Source organism: Onychostruthus taczanowskii, unplaced genomic scaffold, assembly GCF_017590055.1.
Source record: "Onychostruthus taczanowskii isolate IOZ18803 unplaced genomic scaffold, ASM1759005v1 scaffold116, whole genome shotgun sequence".
NCBI lineage: Eukaryota > Metazoa > Chordata > Aves > Passeriformes > Passeridae > Onychostruthus > Onychostruthus taczanowskii.
The window spans coordinates 1,200,281-1,220,536 of NW_024498294.1; the positions used below are offsets into that span (position 1 = coordinate 1,200,281).

The 20,256-nt window shown below is 40.3% G+C and overlaps 1 protein-coding gene across 1 annotated transcript in view; it reads right to left on the minus strand.

Annotated features, from left to right (window-relative positions):
- Positions 1-20,256, minus strand: part of ATP2B2 (ATPase plasma membrane Ca2+ transporting 2) — a 388,824-nt gene that overhangs the window by 23,326 nt on the left and 345,242 nt on the right. Inside the window, exons 16-21 of the mRNA XM_041427564.1 lie at positions 19,836-20,015; positions 18,778-18,865; positions 12,284-12,390; positions 11,467-11,658; positions 2,800-3,013; positions 189-400 (exon numbers count right to left, since the gene is read on the minus strand). Of these exons, the coding sequence (XP_041283498.1) occupies positions 189-400; positions 2,800-3,013; positions 11,467-11,658; positions 12,284-12,390; positions 18,778-18,865; positions 19,836-20,015 (993 nt within the window). The remainder of the gene's footprint in view (positions 1-188; positions 401-2,799; positions 3,014-11,466; positions 11,659-12,283; positions 12,391-18,777; positions 18,866-19,835; positions 20,016-20,256) is intronic.

Consider the following 20,256-nt stretch of genomic DNA (forward strand, 5'->3'; position numbering starts at 1 on the left):
CACCAAACTAGGTGGTTTACTCTTAAATGGTCTTCCTGCAGCACTTAGATTTAAAATTAAGAAAAAAAAATAAAACACAGAGGAGAAATTTCCCAGATAACTTTGTGTTTGATTTTTTTGAGTGGGCTTGTGATGATTTGAGTGATGATCTGTGATGAACGGTAAGTGATTCTTGGCCAGAGCTTTACCTGAATAGCAAAGGTGCCCAGGACAATAGTGCAAAAAATGGGGTTTCTGAAGATGCCGTCGAAGACGTTCCTCTCGCCGTGGATCTTGCGGGCGTTGATCTCGTTGAAGAGCTGCATCATGACAAAGGTGTTGAAGATGATGGTGTAGTGCTCGGAAGGAGGAGAGTGAAGAGGGGCGTTCCTCCCACTGTCAATCTTAAACATTTTCTCACCTAGGTATAAGACAAAAATAAAAGTTTTCTCCAGAATGAATCAAACCAATTTATATTCCACTCGTATACTTCAGCCTTCTCTGCTCTGCTTTTTCTAGATAAAACTTTTCTTGGACCAATGAGCAAAACACATCTCAACTGAGCAAGAAGCTGTTCAAATGCTGGTTTTTATCTAACAATACGTAACTCCTATCTGACAACACCTACACAATGTTGTCAGTCCTGCTCTTACCTACCCAAGTAGGAATTACTCTAAGCACTCAATTCTTTCAGGTGCAACAAAATCTTAAGGTCATTGCCAGAGTGTTTGAATTTTCTACAGTGGTTAGAAGACATTCCTCTTCATCAGGTTTCACCCATTTACTAATCCAGTAACTTCTGCCAACCATTGAAGGATATCAGTCACAAAAGACACCAACATTCCTGGTTTTAAAGAGATTTGGGGTCGAGCAGCAGCAGGCACTGTTGTTTAGTTTGATAATTTGGATTTCACTCATAGATCTGACCAATCAAAAAGCAAGATACAACCCATGATAAGTAACCAAAAATGTGGTGAGCTTTGAAAAAATAAAGTTGTGATTTTTTTTATACCACAGCTTGACAGGACCAGACAGTGAATTCCGGATTTCTGATGCCTCAAAGACATTTACGTTTTGTATGTTCAAACACAATGTATTTCTAAAAATAAAAAAATAGAAAAACTTGATGTACTGGTCTCTGAAGAAACCTCCTACAAAAGAAAGGAAGTATTATTTGACCAAAATAGAAATAATTCTCATTAATTCAAAATTTAATTATGGAGGCACTGAGTTTTGCACACCATGTCACTGCAAAGCTGAGCCTTGTGGAGTTTAGAAAGGAAACTATTATTTTCAAGGCTTATCAGAAAATTGTCTGGGATGCGTCCTTCAAAGTATGCAGGAGTTTTCCAAAGACACACAGGAGCAATTAGAATAGGGGCTTTGCTTTTCATCTGGCTCAGTATAAAGTACTTTAAACCATAAAATTCACCAAAAAGCCATTCTAACTCACCATAAAGTTCACAGAACTTGTTCCAAGATGAACATATGAATTCATATGAATTATCAAGAGTTTCTTCACCTGTTTTAGAGAACCTGAAATTCCAATTTCCTAATGCAGGCATTCTCAAAATTCCCTGTAAATCTAACAATGTTAGAGACCATGTCTCTTCAGAAACCTGGCAATTTTTTTGGTTTAACTCCATTATGAACAGATCACTGCCTCCTCTGAGCATCCCAGATAAGCTGCCAGATGGCCATAAAGTGGACAAGGCTTTCAGAATGGAACTCAAAAACCTCCTAAAAATCATAAATTTGCAGCTTCTCTGGAAGTCTGTGTATAAGGGGAAAAAAAAAGCCTGAAAGACAACACGTGTGATTTAACAGTGACTACAAAGTGACAAGAAGACAATACCCAGCTGAAAAAAATCATCTGTCCTTTGAGAGGGTTCGGTTATTATTGTGGGGAAACAGAAGCTATTATTAGCTCCTACTATTCCCTGCAGCAAGAAACATTTCTCCTCCTTCCCTCCCCTCTCCAAAATACAACCTATAAAAAGCATCCATTGCCAGCAAGGCCTGAAGAAGAATCCAGTAATGCAATAAATTAGATTTTTCACCCCCTTTTAATATCCATTCCAGAAATTAAATGTCAAAGCAGAGTGTTATTTGTATCACTTAACACTGATTACTTACTTTCCATACAGCTTAAGATCAACATTATTTCTGGACTGTGGATAACACTTTGCTCTTGGTAAAATGGATCTTTATTTTTATTGTGGTTTGTTTTAAGGGTTTTTTTTAAATATGTTTTTACGTCCCTACTCACCATGACAAACCTCACAATGAAATCTCAGTATAGAAGCAGCAGGGTGGACTCTCCTATTGCAGCATAACCTTCTATGCTGTGTTTGGATACAAACTTTTGCCATAGCCCAAAACTGTATTTTATGAGGGGAAAAAAAGGTCAATGAGGCTATTCCCAAGGTAACAATATATGGAAAGTGACTACAACATGACACCTTCTGTGCTTCCCATACCATCAACAAGGATTCACAGGATCACAGAGTGACTGGGTTGGAAGAGACCTTGAAGATCATAGAGTCCAACCCAGCCCCAACACCTCAACTAAACCCTGGCACCAGTCTCTTTTTAAACACACCCAGGGATGGTGCCTCCACCAACTCCCCAGGCAGGCCATTCCAGAACTTTATCATCCTTTCTGTAAAAACTTTTTTTCTAATATCCAAAACAAAGTCTAAAGATAATGAAGGCAGACAAAAAGCACACATTCATTCATTATATTTAAAACATTTTGACATTTCAGCCATACAACCCAGCTGCTTGTGAGCTGAGCACCGAGTCTGGGCAGCTTCTCACCAACAAAGAGCAGGGTGAAGATGAGGGTGAGCTGGTAGACGGCGTGGCCCAGGATGTTTTTCATCATGGTGCGGGAGATGAGCGGCTTGTTGCGGCCATAGGGTTTGCGCAGCAGCAGCGCCTCGGTCGGCGGCTCCGTGGCCAGCGCCAGCGAGGCGAACGTGTCCATGATCAGGTTCACCCACAGCATCTGCACGGCCTTCAGGGGAGAGTCCTGAGGGGAAAAATCAGGAAGGTTTGTATTTCCCAGGAAAAGCCTGGCTGGGGGTTCATTTTTCTCAAGGGACTCAGAAATCCCCACACTGAGGACCCTTCTTCTGCTTCTGGGACCCTCCTTCTTCCTTCTGCGGGACCAGGAGCACAATGCTCTGAGCAGAGAGAAATCATCTCCCTGCAGGCATTTAATCAACACCATTTGCAACCACAAAACTCCTACCAAGCATGACAGTAACTCCTTCTAACACCTATTGCAATGCTCTCCGTTCCTTCATGCATTGTTGCTTGAATTTTCAGTTGAATTCAGATACAACTAGAGAATCCAAGTTTCTCTTGTGGAAGAAAAATTATATTGAAACAGATTAAAATGTAACATTTCCTTTATACTCTCTTTTTTTTTTTTTTCAGAGACAGCTTGAAATTATTAAAAATGTATGGAACAATTATGGTGACATCGTGATACATTACACTTAAATAAGATCATTAACAGTAGTGACATAATAATAACAAAAGCCTGATATTTTGATAAAAAATAATCTGAAACTTATTAAATTATATCAAATGTGCAAAATCAAGAATACCTATTCTTTTATTACTAAAAGGAAAGTATATTTGTCACTATGGAAATGGAATGAAAAACCCCAAATCCTGGTATTTGATGCAGGCTGTGGTTTTGGAAGCAGCTCTCCAGTCACTAGAAGGAGCTCTTTCCTCACACAATCCCATAAAGTCTGCGATCATAATACAGATGACTTTAGTTCATGTTTTAAAACCCCAAAATTAACTAAAATAAAGCAAAGTTACACAGATCTCAGGAGGATGCTGGACAACCCTTAACCAAGTTTTGATGTGTAACTCACTGGGGCAGCTGTGAAGAGAGAGAAATGTTTCAAGGAGCCAGAGGAGGAAAACAAAAAAAAAAAACAAAAAACCCAAACTCCTGTGCCTTTATACTGTATAAAACAGGCAGCATTAGCAAGATCTGCTTCCTGTTCCAAACAGATCATTTTTATGAGGGAAAAAAAGAATCACCAAAGTAATAAGGCATCAACATGACAAATTTCATCATGAAATTGAGTTACTGTGCTCTGTGAAAGCTGGGAGAGGGAGCACTATTTTTATGTATTTCATTACCATGGTGCTGCAGCATTGAAGCCAAAACAATGTAGAGGACAGGATACAAACCAAAGCAAAGCCAACAAAACTCCCTGAGAATTCTGCCCGTTTCTTCAAAGGGTTAAATGTTAATTTTTGATGAAATACCATAAAAGAACACACATTCAGTATCCTAAGGACCAATAGAAAACAAGGTTAAGTGTTTTGGTCTCTTGAGCATCTGGTTTAGATTTGAACTCTTCCCTTGAGATGAAATATTATTTCCCCTAAAAACACATTTTTAACACATTTACACAGATTTTGATGCATTTGATTTATTTAAAAAACCCCAAAACTTTTGGCTTATTCAAAGAGAAGGAGAAAAGCAACCTCCTGTTTCTCAGTCTTACAGGTTGGGTTCATCACAGCAAGGAGGACAATTAGCATTTATAGATTCTTGACCTCTTGGTTATGAGTTGCATTAACTGGGTTTAATGAGAGCTCAGCTCACTCCTTTGAAATGCAGCTGCAGAAACAGGAAATGTCTTTGTCTTTAGAGATGGCTAAAAAACTAAAGGTGATCAGGACAAACTTCATCCCAAATCAAGACTTCATTCATTTTTATTAACACTGAGGGCTCTAACAAAGAGAGCACTTGCAGTAAAAATCAGTTTGTGGCTGGGGCTCACAGACCCTCGATGGGACACAGGTAAAAAGGAAAGCATCTTTTCTGCTGAAGAATTTTCCTTATCATGTTTTTGCCTGTCTCATTAATAAGTTTGAGCAACCTTCTCTGCTTTGATCTGTTACTAAACTCAATTTCCACTTCACACGCTGAATTCTCTGTCAATAAAACCAAATTTCCCTGTTAGATTTAATAGATGGAGTCAGAGATTCAGGTGTCTATCAGAGCCTGCCATATTCCCAGCAGAACAGGAAAGGCAGGGTATTTCAGTCTCTAAATCACACAACTGTAATTGGCAGTCATCAGTTTTGGCAACAACATGTTCTCACCATTTCACACTGCCAATCACCTTGGGTGGCTGTGGTGCCCCTAATAATTATCTATTATTGGCAGTGCTACACTGCTCAGTGGAGTGTGAGAGCTCATTCCAGGCTGAAGCCAAAACATTAAATACACATTAGTCTGGGCAGGCAGTGGAATGAAATTTCCACTGTAACTCTATCTGATTTCTGATTAGTTGGTGGAAACTGAGGGAAATACATATCAGCTAAGGAGCTTAGGCTTCCACTGCAGATTTTAGTCACTTATGGAAGTGGGATGCAAATCAACCTTCTTTTCTTTGTGTTTTAGCCACTAACTGACCAGCCAATAATTCTTAATTCCCTCTCTGAAAACTTTGGGGATGTGAACCATCCAAAATCACCACTTATTCATCAAATTCCTTTCACTTGACCTTGGAATAGGTTAGCCTTGGCCTAGAGGTAAAAGGAAAATGTCCCTTAAATCAAGTGATGTTACGCTTCATCTTGGAAACACTTAAAAGTACAAATTGCCAAAGGCTGGAAATAAACTACAAATCTTTTGTGACATGCAGAGCCTCACAAATTTTAGAGCTTGTTACTTTTGATTTAGATGACAAGCTGCAAGGGAACAAAAAGGTATTTTGACCCTTACCTCTTTACTCCCGTTTGCCACAGAACACATGCAGGGATTCATTAAAATGAGCATTTCTGGGAGTTACCTTTCTATACATTAATGCAATAAAAGTCCCTGTGCTGCTAGATCACACTGTCTGCTAATTGTATGGAAGTGGCATCCTCAATTCCATTCCCATGCCTTGCCAAAACAAAGCTAAACAACACAGACTTTGATTTTATATTACAGCTTTTTCAAGTTTGCCAGTGCTATTATTTTAGAATTTGCCAAGTACAGTTCTGCAGTAAAACATTATAACCACGTAAATTACTCCCTTTTACATGTAAGTATAGATCATCCTCATTTTTTTGAACAAGATCTGTAAAAACAATCAGTGATTCATGCAGCAGTTCATTGCTACAGTGCCTTTTAATTAACATCTAATTTTCCAAACATAATGTCCTATGGAGTCACTGTTTTCAGCTCCTAATGTCTGCTAAAACACTAAGTCTCTCTCAAAGTGAAAGAATAATAATTTGAATGTAAAATGTTAAAACACAGCCTTTGTCTTCCCTTTTTTCAGTGCAGTCCTTTTGAAGAGTTACAATTGCCTCAACAGTTGGAGCCACAGACCGAACCTGGCACGGAGAGAAACCCTCTTGCTTCATGGCTCCAGTAAAAAACTGTTTCCATTTGACTGAGCTGCATTTTAAAATCTTCATTTTGTTCATAGCCAGACCACTGTGGACAGCTCCAAGCGTAATGAGCTGAAATCCTCCGGGTGCTGTGTGGTTTTTGGGGACAGGGAGCGGGGTGAGCCCATACAGGGCTCTATAGGACACCCAGAGATGTGGAGCAGTGACTCACTGCGAGCACAAAACTCGCAAGAATCGTAGGCAGAGCTCCAAAGAACCACCCTCACTGCATCAATCAGGGGCTCTGCAAAACTGTTATTCAGAGAATGAAGTCAGAATATAAAAGTTTGTAGCTCATAAATCCACTGGGAAAAACAAACGATGGGTTTGAGGTGAGGCAGTGGCTGCAGAAGAGAAAGGACAGTTCTACACAAACTGGTCAAGACCACCACACCCTGACCACACTAAAGGTGTGCAGTGAGCACTACAGGGAAGGCAGCAAGAGAGAACTAAGTTAGATTAACTAAAAATAAGGCGAATGAGCCCAGCTCAGTGGCACTGAGCCACACAAATCTCTCTGGGAGTAACCAGAGGTGTGCACACACAGACACAGAGCTAAAACCACCCCTGCAGCCCAGGCTGGGGGCTCCTGAGCCACCTGCCCACCAGAGACTTCTCCAAGCTCTGCTTTCCTGGATGACCCAGATCTCAGAGCGCCTTACGTAATTACAGACTCACAACACAGAAGTTCATTATTAGTTGAAAATTCAGATCTTGTGGCTTATAGATTGAGCAGCTGTAAACTGAAACAGGGCCCCGTGTAAGTGAGATCCCTTGGAGGGGTGCTTGTGGCAGCAGCTGTGCTAAGCTTGTCAGCAGGTGACACTGGATCTGTAATTCTTATGCTGCTTAGAATATGGTTGCTGTCACCTTAACATGACTTCATGCTGGGAACCAGGGGAGACAAGAGAAACAACAATTTGCTGTGGTCCTGTGCATAATAAGTTCTTTGACAGCCCACTGTTTGTCCTGCATAAGCTTTATCTGGCACTGGAGCAGTACAGAGACATTTTATACACATCACTATCTACTGAAACGGCAAACCAGGACAAAACAGAAATTGTAAATATAGCAGATATTCTCTAACAGCAGCATCTTCTTGAAGCAGGCATTGGGTAGATGAAAAATAAAATGACAGTTGTTTAAAATTAACAGAATTAAACTAAACAGCAGTCCCCTGAAGTGGAATTGGCAAGGACCTTCACTTCATTAATCTACTTGAGAAAAAAAGCAGCAGATTATTAAAATGGCCACTAATGGTCCCAGGTTCTGCCTAATGTTTTTCTTAAGCCTCTCCATGGGCCTCCCAAGGTGCCCTGGACCAAACAAATCATCTCCTGCGTGGGCAATGCACTCTCTGGGTGCCCCTTGGAGGGCTGGCTTCACTCCCACCACACTCACACAGTCATTAATTAATTCATTAATACAGAATTGCTGTGCTTTCACTTGCAGTCCTGCAGGGAGATGACCACATCCTCATATTTACATGTACACCAGAGCAAGTGCAGGATCAAGACTGAATAAAATTAAGCCCATTATGTTGCAAAGCACAAGCCAAGTATTAAAAAAAGATTAGTCCAAGCAAAGATTTTATTATCTTTGTACTTCCTTTAAGCACAAACCAAAAAAGAGTAGGTGAGTGTGCTGGTTCCAAACTGCAGAACAGACTACTTGAGAGGTGGCATGAGGAAAAAGAGAACAAATATTATTACCCACAGAGAATTTTTCGCATTCTAGATATGAAATGTCACCAAAAGAACAGCCTGTGTAATGTTCATTAATATGATTCTTAATGATGGACTGAAACTATATTCTGTGTGTCAGAGAAAGCCAAACTGATCCCCTAAATCAAAGGAAAATTCAGTCCAGTGAAGACTTTCTTTGTGTTCATTTTGAAGGTCACAGGAAGCTGTGCTGCCTTTTTGAAACTATAGATTTAAGCTTTGTTTATTTGTTTGCTTATTAAGGACTGAAACATTTCAGTCAAAATCTTTCAGTCAGACCTGTGCGCAGTTCTGCAAATTTGGATGTACATGTGTGCACCTAGACTGTTGCAGGCAGGATTTTTTTGGGAGAGTCCTGCACTTTGCGCTGGAGCTATTTTCATAGCAACCAGAGGGTACAGCATGTTCCCAAGTGCAATTTTTAGCAAAGCTTTCAAGCCAAACAGAATGTCCTTTGGCTGGCTGGAGTCAAAGCCTAACACAATAATGTGCATTTGTGTGGCAAAATCCTTCTTGAATGAGACAGAACCGGGAGCAGCTCGAGATTATTCACACTGAGTGTAAACAGTGGCAAAGGACAGAACTGCTGCCTTTCTGCTTCCATTTCCACTTCAGCTTCCCCCACACCTTTCCTTTGAGTTTGCACCTTTACTGCCAAATTAAGGAATTGCACACAAATCTGCAAAGCAGCCCAGGAGTTCCAGGAGGTGTCCCCTGAAACCTTTGAGCAGGGACGACAGGCCCAGGGATGGACTCACAGACCTGGGGGCAAGAGAAATGCACTGGGCCTGATCCAAATCCTTCTAGAAGCCAGAGGAATGATTCAAAGGATGAAAAAAGCTCCAGAATTAAAAAGGGGATTATGCTTGTAATGATAATGCACTTCACATCCACTTAGACTTGATTTAAAATAGTTCTTGCACTGATCCAGCAATGTTTAACCTCCTCAGGGATAAAAAATTATTTGGTTACCAAAAAGAATGAGTTTCCCTTTGTGCTTCCACAAAAAAAAAATGAAGACATGCTGGGCATTGACCAAGAAATTTCACCTTAAATGTTTCTAGTCAGACACTGATTGTCAATAAAATCAGTTCCAGTGATGGTGCTGCTATCAGTACCTTGTTCTAGCTGGGTTTGTACCACCTGTAAAAACCTCCCAGAGCTTCAGTCCTCATTCCTGGGTTACCAGCAACAATCATTTCACAGCTGGGCATTTCCTCAATATGCTGGCAAATGTTTCCAAAGGGAAATTCATCCAACTTTGCTGCAACACCATGGATTTTGTCCCTCAGCACAGGCTCAATGGTGACAAGAAGGGACCTCCGAGGCTCCTGGATGTCAGCCAGGGCACAGGAGAAGTTTGACCTCATGGGTTTGTTAAGGTACTTGGGTTTCTGGTTGCAAGGATCAATTCTATGATTCCAATGTAAGTTTAGCCTGGAGCAGAGCTGATGATTTATTCATTGCTTTGCTCAGGTGTGCCTGGGCTGAAATAGACCTGCTGAAACAGGTATGGGCATCTGGGTGATGCACCATGACGGAAGCATCAGTTTTCCCAGTGCATCCCAATCCAGGGGGGCATTTTGTGACAGCACTTGCCTGCAGCATCTAAAATATACTTTATTTTAGAGACTGACAGCATTAAAAACCACATTTTGTTATTTTCTCATTAAACAAAAACCTTACACTCTACTGCATATATCCTGTTTACTCTCTAGAGGAAAAAAATGCAATTTTATTGCCCAAAAAATTATAATTTGAGAAAAAAAAAAACAAAAAAAAAAACATGATATGCTTCTTGTAAATGACCTGGATGTGTTGCATCTGCACCAGGATTGCAATGAAGGATTAATGGAGTGCAAGAAAGAGAGGTCTAAGTCCAACTCTATGTGTCATTTAATTCGTTTGTCATCTGCATCTGGAATTAAAAATAACTGCCTGAAAGCAACAAAATAATTTTATCTGTCAAAAAGATTGGGGTTACTTCTGTGGGTCAGCAGTTCTGCCTTGAAAATAACCTCATTCCACAATGCATTAAAAACTATGTATTTATTAACGAAGTATTCTGAGAGGAAAAGGCAAATTCACATAACCGGCTCCTTTCCCAGTCCATGGTGTTTACTGTTTGACCATCACAGGCTCAGGGATGACAACACTGAGGGAAGCAAAATTGCTCCTAAAAGTGGGTTCATTTGGGAAAAAAAATGGATTAATCCAGCCTGACATCAGCAACTCCTTAACCCTCAGCAGCCTGATCCTTAGAATGCTCAGGAGAATTTCCAAAGCTTTTGATGCCACAACAATTTTTTGTCTTTTTTTTTTTATACCTTTTATATATTCTCAGTGCCCTTAGCATGCATACTTGTAATTCCTTAAGTCTGATAACTTAACATAGTCCTGGTATTCTATTAAGCCAGAAAACCAAACATCCCAGAGGCCTTGCAGTTAGAGACCAGAAAGCCCCATGCTATCTTGAAAAACCAAGGTCTCCTCTCAAATATATCCTGTAAACTAAGATTAAGCCCAGCCAGGAATAAATACTTCAAGATAAAAAGATACCACTATTGTCTTTGTAGAGACTCTTATGGTAGGGAGGAATGATGTATCTGACTCTATGTTTTCAGAAGGTTGATTTATTACTTTATAATACTATATTATATTAAAGAATACTATACTATACAATACTAAAGCATACAGAAAAGATACTTACAGAATGCTAAAAAGACAATAATGAATACTGGTGACTCTCTCCAGAGTCCTGACACAGTCCCTTGGTACTGATTGGCCAAAGAGTCAAAACAACTCACAGCAGAATGCAATGGAACAATCACCTGTGGGTAAACAATCTCCAACCACATTCCACACATGAGCACAGCACGGGAGAAGCAAATGAAATAAGAATTGTTTTCCTTTTCTCTGAGGCTTCTCAGCTTCCCAGGAGAAAAATCCTGGGCAAAGGGATTTTTCCAGAGAATGTGAATACCACATACCACACTATTAATTCAAGCACCTCATTGGGGCATCTTTGTTAGATATGCTAATTTGCAAGGTCTATAAAATGGCATACGTGATCTATCGTGTGTAGGCATTTCAGCATGCTCCACCTTGGTGAAGTGTTACACCACAAAAATCCTTACTAAATACCAAGATAAAAACCCTTTAACCCTTAACCATGCCTAGCTCTTTATTTTAGGACCAAGGATAAGGCATCAGTTTATTTGCTGTGTGCCAAGCAGGAATCAAATGCAAGGCCCCATCTACTGGGAGCGTGGATCGTGGTGGGATCACAGCAGGATCCCAGCAGGATTTCAGCAGAATCCCAGCAGGGATTGCTCACCTGGGTAATGCAGGCGCCGGTGAAGGCCACGATGACGGCCACGATGTTGACGGTGAGCTGGAACTGCAGGAACTTGGAGATGCTGTCGTAGACGTTGCGGCCCCACATGACGGCCTTGACGATGCTGCTGAAGTTGTCGTCCGTCAGGATGATGTCCGAGGCCTCCTTGGCCACGTCTGTGCCCGCAATGCCCTGGGGAAAGGGGTTGGGAATGAGATTCCCTGCTGGACAGCACAAATCTCCATTGTCAAAGCCCACAGCTTTTTGTATTTCCTGGAATTTCGCTAATTCGGCCTGGTTTTGATGTGAATTAGGCCGCAGAAAAGGGAATTGACAGAGAGCAGAGGAGTTCATGTGGTGATGGCTCTAAGCGTTTTATCAGCTTAAAGACTGCTGATCATCTGAACTATTTTTATCATTGATGATGGTTTTTTATTATCCATGAACAGAACTGGTATCAAAAATGAGAATTATGTGTCTTTATATATAGTCAGAGTACGTATGGAAGACACCTTTCCAATTAGTGGTGGATTTATCCACAGCAAAAGAGAACTCCAGTGTTGTGAAGAAAAAGTTCATTTTTCTGTATGGGCACAGGATTCTGCATAAAGCCGGTAATTAATTAGACAAAATCCTGAAGAAGTATCAAAACAAGCAATGCCAGTAAATCCAAGTGAATTAAAGGATTCTGAGTCAACATAACGCATTCCCACCAATATATTCCTTCACTGACAAGTTATAACTAAGCAGCTTCACATTCAATGAATGGAAAAGCCCTTACAGCAAATTCATAATGGCACAAACATCAAGATTATACCATTGCAAAGCCAACATCAGCTTTTTTAAGTGCTGGTCCATCGTTGGTTCCATCCCCAGTCACAGCTACCACCTGCCTCTGTTCCACCTGTGTGCTGTCAATAATACCTGCAAAAAATGTATGTATGGGTGTGTGTTTACAAACATTTATGGGCAATAATTAGCAAGATAAAACACCCCTGAAAAAAGGCAGGATCTGTATAACACAGATTGGATAACACCACACGGTTTTAGAGAGATTAAAAGGCAGATCTTTAAGGAAAATAACGATGAAAGCTGTGGCATCACCACCATCCACTACTAAACATCACCATTAGGATTTACATGGAAAGTTCTGATCCTGCATCATCAACACATCAACAAAACCTGCTCAGGCTTCAAAGGCACTGAGAGCAGCTCATTATGTCCTTCTGGCATATTCCTGCTATTTAAAGTTTTGTGTCACTGCCCAGCACTGATCAAACATCGATGAAAAGGATTTGCCAAAAACTTAAGTTCATGTTTAGGGCTCTCCTAAACTGGGACCTATCTGCAATATCAGCTTTACTAAGAGGTCTTCTTAATCTAGAGGTAACAATTTTATTTAGCTGGAGAATTTTAGCAGCCATGTTCAATTTTGCCAAACAATGATTAAGGAGATACAAACTAATTCTTTAAATTCTGGAACCAAGCATTTTAATAAATAGACAGAATAAAATAATTTCTACTTTCATTTTGAGATCATTTGAGAGAAATTAAAAACACTTTTCACTTGGTGAATCAAGTTTTTCACACAACAAGGCTGCAGGGAATTATTTTCCACTTATGCAGATAGGGAAACTCAGGAAAATAATGAAGAATTTTTCAGAGGCTACAGAAGCAGCCCAGTTCTTTATAGGATGAAGATCATTCAAAACTCATGTTTCTATTTCCATGTCAGGGTCCATTTGAGTATGAGTCCAGAACACAGGATTGTTGTGTAGGATACAAGAACACCTTTCCATATTGATAATTTAGGGGAGGAAAATGACAGAATTCCTTTTGCTAACACATTTTGCTCAAAGTCGTTACCTCCAAAAACAATTATTCAAACCTACCCAGTGTGAAAAGCCTTCACTCTGCTCTGAAAAAAAAAATCCCTCCCATATCAGATAACCAAGGAGAAATAGGAAATTGCAGATTACAGAGCAATAGCTGCCTCTTGGCTAGGTTCAGGCTTATCAGGCACCAGAAGATTGCAGTACCCTGTGCAAACAGTTAGTGTCCTGTATTTTTCAGAGTTATGAAAATGAGAAAAAAAAAAGCCCTATTCACTTTCCACTGGTAGTATGACCTCAGAAAAATGGCAATTACTCTGATAAGATCTCACAATTGGAGCTTTCAGTTTGTTGGGGTGATTTGCCTTTGGTATTACTAAATAAACAGGAACATCATCTGTCACTACTGTTAAAAGCATTTACTTTGTCTTGTTATTAACACATCCTTTGATGTTAAATTAATAGTTTAATCTTCTGGAAAAAAAAAAAAAAAGTCATTAAAATCTCTGGCTCATTAAGGTATTAACTGCTCCAAAGAGGTCGACAGTATCCGCTCACAACTGGGCTCCAAGTGGGAGCACAACCCAAATCAAGTTGAAGAGGCTCAAACAAATGATCTCCTAATAGAGATAAATGGATATAAATAGTGACTGTGCTGATGACTGTGCCACCAACTGCCCTCCCTCAGCCAACTCCTGGGTGCTGCCAAGTCATTCACAAGGTTTAGGAGACATTTTTAACCCAAAATCCAAACTATGAAGCCAGGATGAGCCCAGAGCACAGAGCTGAATGCAGCCATGGAAAACCAGACATGAAAAGGTCTCAGGTATCATCAGCACCTGAGCCCCAGACCCTCCCTGCAGTGCCCAGTGGGAGTGCCACTGGAAATATGTGGAATTCTGGGGATGGATTTCAGTGCTCCCCATGGAAGAGAGAAGGACTTTGCAAAGCTCCCATCTGTATGTCAGACAGATTTCTAAAATGGAGCAGCCACGATTATTTGGGATTCAGAGGATTTATCACGGCTCTGCCAACACTCCCTGACTTCTGCCTGCTCTCTTTAATCTGTTCCTTCTCCCTGCTTCCTCCTATTGCTGAATGTTTGCCTTCTTCCCAGCACGTGCCTCCTTCCAAACACATTGTTTGTTTTTAGTATTCTGTTAACGACTGTGATAAGGTTTCACCTCAAGAATTCTCTTCAGTACTGAGAAATGTGCACACTGTGAGGAGACCAAAGAGAAGGAGGATGCCCAGGAAGGGCTCTCCCTCTGAGCTGTGGGGATTAATCTCTGATGTGATCAGGGAAAAATGTGACTGAGGGCATGAGCTGACAAGCTGCCAGTAAAGAGAACATTCCCTGGCCTTTGCACTCAGTCCAAGTGGCTGAAAAGAAGCTCCAGTAATAATCAATCATGTCTAACAACCAGGAATTTTCTTCCAACTATACAGCTTTACTCCAGTTAAATGCTTACATACAGAATTTTAATAAAAACAGGTTTTCATGGGGAATTCTTCTGCTCTCAGCAAAGCTTCCTGCCAAAACAGCCTTTGCTCTTTCACTGGCCTCTTCCCTCATGTTGAGCTGTTTGGCCATGACTTTCTTCTGTCAGAAGGAATTTCATTCAACAGCCTCAGGAGCACACCTCGAGCAGAACATGACAGTGTGCTCCACACACGGATCCCGCTGATGTGGCAGGAATTTGGTTAGAAAATTTGGGCAGGAACTTGTCATGTGGCTTGCATAAGACACAAGTTTCTCAGAGCAAGCAGCTTGTGTCAGATGAGGGCAAAGATCAGATTTAAAACGAACATGCAGAGCTGTTAAGAAGGACTCTAAATGCATAAGCCTGCCACAAAAAGTACAAAACACAAGATACAAAACTGAAATACATCCTACATCTCCCACCTTCCTCCCATCTAACACTAAGCAAGCATTAAATCAAATCCACTCAGGATAATAACTCAGGGAATATCAGCCAAATATGTCTCTTCTGCAGCTGTGGGTCAGCTCAAACCCATCACACCAACCCCAGGTTCTCCCTCTGTCACAGGAAAAGTGCTGCTCTACTTAATCAATCCTTGCTCATCACCCTTAGAGTTGCATCAGTTAGAAACTCCTGGGAGAAAAAAAAAAAAAATCCTGGTTTAGAGATTGCTTTCTGCCTCTAGTGCTTAAAACAGGACAGAAAATTTATCTCCAGCTGAGGATTTCAGAGCTGAAGCCCAGTTCAGGGTTAGAGAGGCAGGAAAGCTGATCCTCCCTCAGGATCACACAGATTTGTGTTTCTTTGACAAGCTAAACATAGGTACAGCCACGTATTTTCATAAATACGTCCTCTTCAGGTGAGTTTTTAATACTTCCAAACTTCTGGAAGCTCCCTGTTAATATAACAAGAATTTACAAAGTCTGTCTGAAGGAGAAAGGTCAAATTTATTTCAGTTACATGCTTGGGTACCTGCCTGGATAGAAGTTTAAAGGTTTTTTTATACAAAAATGTTCTATATGACATTGCAGACAGCATTGGGAATTAAGTGAAAATTCCTCCCCAAAGTTCAGAATATAAATTAATACCATTTTCTGTATTTTGATTATTCTACCCATCTCACAGCTTTCCACATTAATGAGGTTATGAACATACTACCATGCCATGAAAGAACAGTTAAAATATTTGAGTAATTAAGGGTAATTAATTTTCTTCTTAAAGTTCCCTTTCTGTTTGATAACAAATTAGCCCTACATGAGAATAGCTCTTTTTAATATCACCAAAAAAAAAATTCCAGTCTAATTTAAATATATTGGAAGGTACTGCTTCTTTAATTGGTTATCTGAGTATTTTTTTATCTTTTCTATTTCTTCTGATATTTCCCATCAGTGTTAAACATTTGTTTCCTGCAGTGTTTTTAAAAGATAAACTGACGTTTTGAATTATTTCAGCAGTAGCACTGTAACTTCACATCAGTATAAATTATATGTGATTTTACTTGTTATATTTTGAAATAGAGTTAAAAAATATGAGATTTAAAATTTGATAGATAACAATATGAAATATGAAATTTTTAAAATATGAAAAGGTGTCTTAAAACCCTTCCCAAATTGTATTTCAGTGGGACTGAGATTTTGGTTTCACTGAAGCAGTTTGTGATGATAAACCATTCTGATGGGTGTTTTTCCAATCTACCTCTACTTCAAAGCCATAAATATTTGACTGCAAGTGTCTGCCCAGGCTGAAATGCTGAACCATGCCTTTCTCTGGTCCCTGAGCAGTACTGAAAACAAAAGTGAAAAATAAAAATGATCCTTTTGCTGGGTGGGATTGTGCTATGTTAACGGGAAAAAAGATTCCCTCCAGCAGCCGTATGTCATTAAAAATTAAATATAAAAAAAGTTTATTTTCTGATGTGTGTTTTTAGCCTAGAGCAGATAGAATACATCAAAGGGGAGAAAATCCTCTCAATCCCTCAAGTGTCTGAGAAAAACATAACATTTTAATAAGAGGCCCAAAACTAGTGAACATTTAAATAGTTTCATGTAACTTTTAATGGCCCTTGGAGTATTACTAGCCAAAAAATTCCATCATGATTTCCACAGACTCATTCTTGAACTTTTTTAAGACACTTAATTGCTCTCTCGACCTTGTCACATCTTTAACACATTAATTGTGGTACTTGCATGTGGCATTCAGTAGGAGTAAATATCTTTTGGGCTCTCAAAGTGTTTATGCTACAAACCATCAACAATTTGCTGTTCCTTTTTGCTCCAGCTCTCTATTGATTTCAATTTCCCTGGCAAAGGTTTCCTGCTCCTCTTGAGGGAAAATCCTGAATGATTCAGACGAGCGCTCCTGAGGGACTTGGTTAATCCACTTAATGAAACACAAATTGTTGTGTTTCTGAAACAAATCAGCTGTTGGGCTGAACAAGGGCTGTTCTCTGAGAACAGGATCTTGGAACACAGGGTTTGAGATGCACTGGTGAGGAGACTTCAGCTAACCTTGGGCAGATCCAACACTGAGCCATGGAGATAAAAATGCTCTCCAAACCTTTCCAATACTGAACAAACCCCTGCTGGGAAACTGTTTTGGAGCACATCTGTCCCAGAAATGTGTATTATTAATTAATTATTATATTATTAATATAGGTACTGCCATACTAATAAATTGTGTACATTTTAAGATATACATATAAAAGGGTGAGATGGAGATGATACATTCTGTCTCCAGCTGGCCCATCCAGAACCATGCCAGAGTTCCCTGGAATGATCCATTTCCACTTGGTCTCTAGCCCAAGGGAGCTCAACTGATCCAATCTTCAAATTCACAATGGAACTTCTGCTCTAGAGTCATTTAGGCATTTTTAAAAATTGCACGATGATCAAAAGCCTTTGTAATCAGTCATTTATGGAATTATAGAAACACAGCCTAAAGGATTTCCTACCTAAATGTGGATTACTATTGGAGTAGTCAACAGCTGAAAACAGATATGTGATCAGCTGGATCTTAGCCTGAACTTTAGCTGCTCCAAGAATTGCTAAAAGGGGCTCTCCAGACTTTCCAGGGCCTTAGCAAAGTATTCCAGCTCTTTCTTCATCAGGAAACACCAACCTGCTGACAGGGCTTCTACCTGAGCATGGCCAAAAATGATGTTATTCCTGCTCAGACACTGCCTGATTTCACCAGCTGTGAAACGTGAGCCTCAAAGTCAACTGAATAAGATGTCAAGTCATCAAGAGAAAGAAGGAAACTACCAAGCAAACCATCTTTAAAGGGAGCATTTCATCTGCAGACAGTGTGAGGAGAGAATGGAGTTTGTTTGGTGCACTTCCCACAGGGCAGATTCTAAAAATACAGGAATCTAAAGGAAGCCAATGCAAATCACCCAGTCAGATTAGCCTATAGGAAAAATGGAATTGGCTGAAAATTCCCATCTCCACTGGGCAGCTCCCAACTCCACCATCCCAATAACTGCTGCTGTGACAGGAAAAGGTTTTTTCCTCTTGGAATACTGTTTAAGAAAACTGTGAGAGAAGACATGCACTGGAATGACTGGATTAACTCTGAATGAGATTGCTCTTGCTTTCCTCATAAAGCAGTGCAGGCAAAGACAAAAAAAAAAAAAAAAAAATCTATGTCCCCTCTTGTTTTTGTCTTGTTTCCCAGCAATATTTTCTTTCTGGCCACCAAATGCACATTTTCCCTTCCCAGCTTGAGCCTTGTTCCAATTAAAAGTCACAAGGCAAATATGAGATTGCCTAAATCCACTTGCCAGGCATCTTATTGCTATTTCTCTTATTCCTGCCAAGGAGTTTCCTATTATTTTCCATGTCAAGGCTGAGGTAGAACACAAACACAAGAGTGCAAGAAAACTTCCTTGTGTTAAAGATGACAACCCAGGTGGATTTGTAGCAGTGAAATCAAAGCAGATGATGTGCTTCAACACCTTTATCATTGATTTCCACCCCCCACAAGCAGTTTGCACCCACCTTTCACCAAAGTGTGTTTGTCCGTGGGGGAAGAGCGAGCAAGCACCCGGAGCTTTGGCCAGATTTTGTCAATCCGCTCCTGCTCAATCTGCAGCGGGGGGAACACAAAAAAAAGAGCCCAGACAGTAAAACCCCTGGCCTGTGATGAGCAGAGTTTATGTTATTGTGTCGGAAAATTCCCCTCATTGCTCAAACCTGCAGCTTTTCTCCAAAGAGTAGAAAAATTCCAGCAGTGATCCATGCTGCAAGTGAAGACAAGGCCAGTACTAACAGGGCTCAACTGCTGGCTAACACAGGTAAATTTTTCCACAATACCTAACCAGCCTTTCTTATCATCTCTATGGATAATTCCACTCAGAATCATCACGCTAGATAAAGAATACTGGAGTTTCTCAAAGCTGATCAAACCTGTTCACAAGTTTGTCGTTCTACTCCACAGGAGAACCCAAATGCTTCATTTAGTATCAATAATGGCAAGATTTTCTTGTGTAGCAACAGGAACAAAGCCAAACTTGTTGCAGTTACTAACATTCCCAGGATTCCACCCATCCGTGCAGGGAGCAAATGACTGTGTCCATTCATTTATGATGGACTCAAGAGCCAGCATAGATTTTTCTCTTTTAGAACTGTGTGTGAGCTCCATCTTTGATGAGGAGTTAAAAATCTTCCAAAGGACAGATTTTTTTAATGCAAATCATTGCTATGAGTACATTAGAGAAAGTGGAATAAATTAAAGAAATGAGAGGAGCTGGTTCTCAGTACAGATTGTATTTTAGGAGCAAAATTGCTGTTGAATTCCTTCGCCTCCTTGCCATAAACCTGCTTTAATGGGCTTCATTTTGATTTCTTGTGGAGTAGTGCAGTGGTTCTAAAAACTGCACAGTTAGGCCTGCACTAAACTGATCTTGGAAGAGCAAAGAATGGAATTTCACCACTGTTTTGAATTACAAATATTTAGTGGGAGAAAAAAGTAGGAGTTTTTCCAAGTTGTCTTTACTGTTACGAGGCGCACACCAGCGCAGGAGAATATTTTGGTGTTTTCACCGGGTTTTATTTACCTCTCCCTTCTCATTTCGGATCCTCCTGTTGAACTCCTTCCCCTCGAGGCAGAGGAAGTCCTCTCCAGGGTGGATGATGCCACATTTGATGGCAATGGCACGCGCAGTGTTGATGTTGTCCCCGGTGACCATGCGCACGGTGATCCCGGCTCGCTGGCACTTCCGGATGGCTTCTGGCACCTGCAGAGGATGCCTTAAGATTTTAGCTTTTGTATTTTGAAAATTCCTCTACTGTAACTCTAAACTCCATATAGAGTGCTAGTTAACTGTCTTCATATTTTGGTCAGATGAAATTATTGATTACACATAGGTACCACCATACTAATAAATTGTGTACATTTTAAGATATACAACAATTCCTCTCTGTGCCTGGAACTCAAGGACACCTCACTGCCTCAGGCCCCAAAAAATATAAACTAAA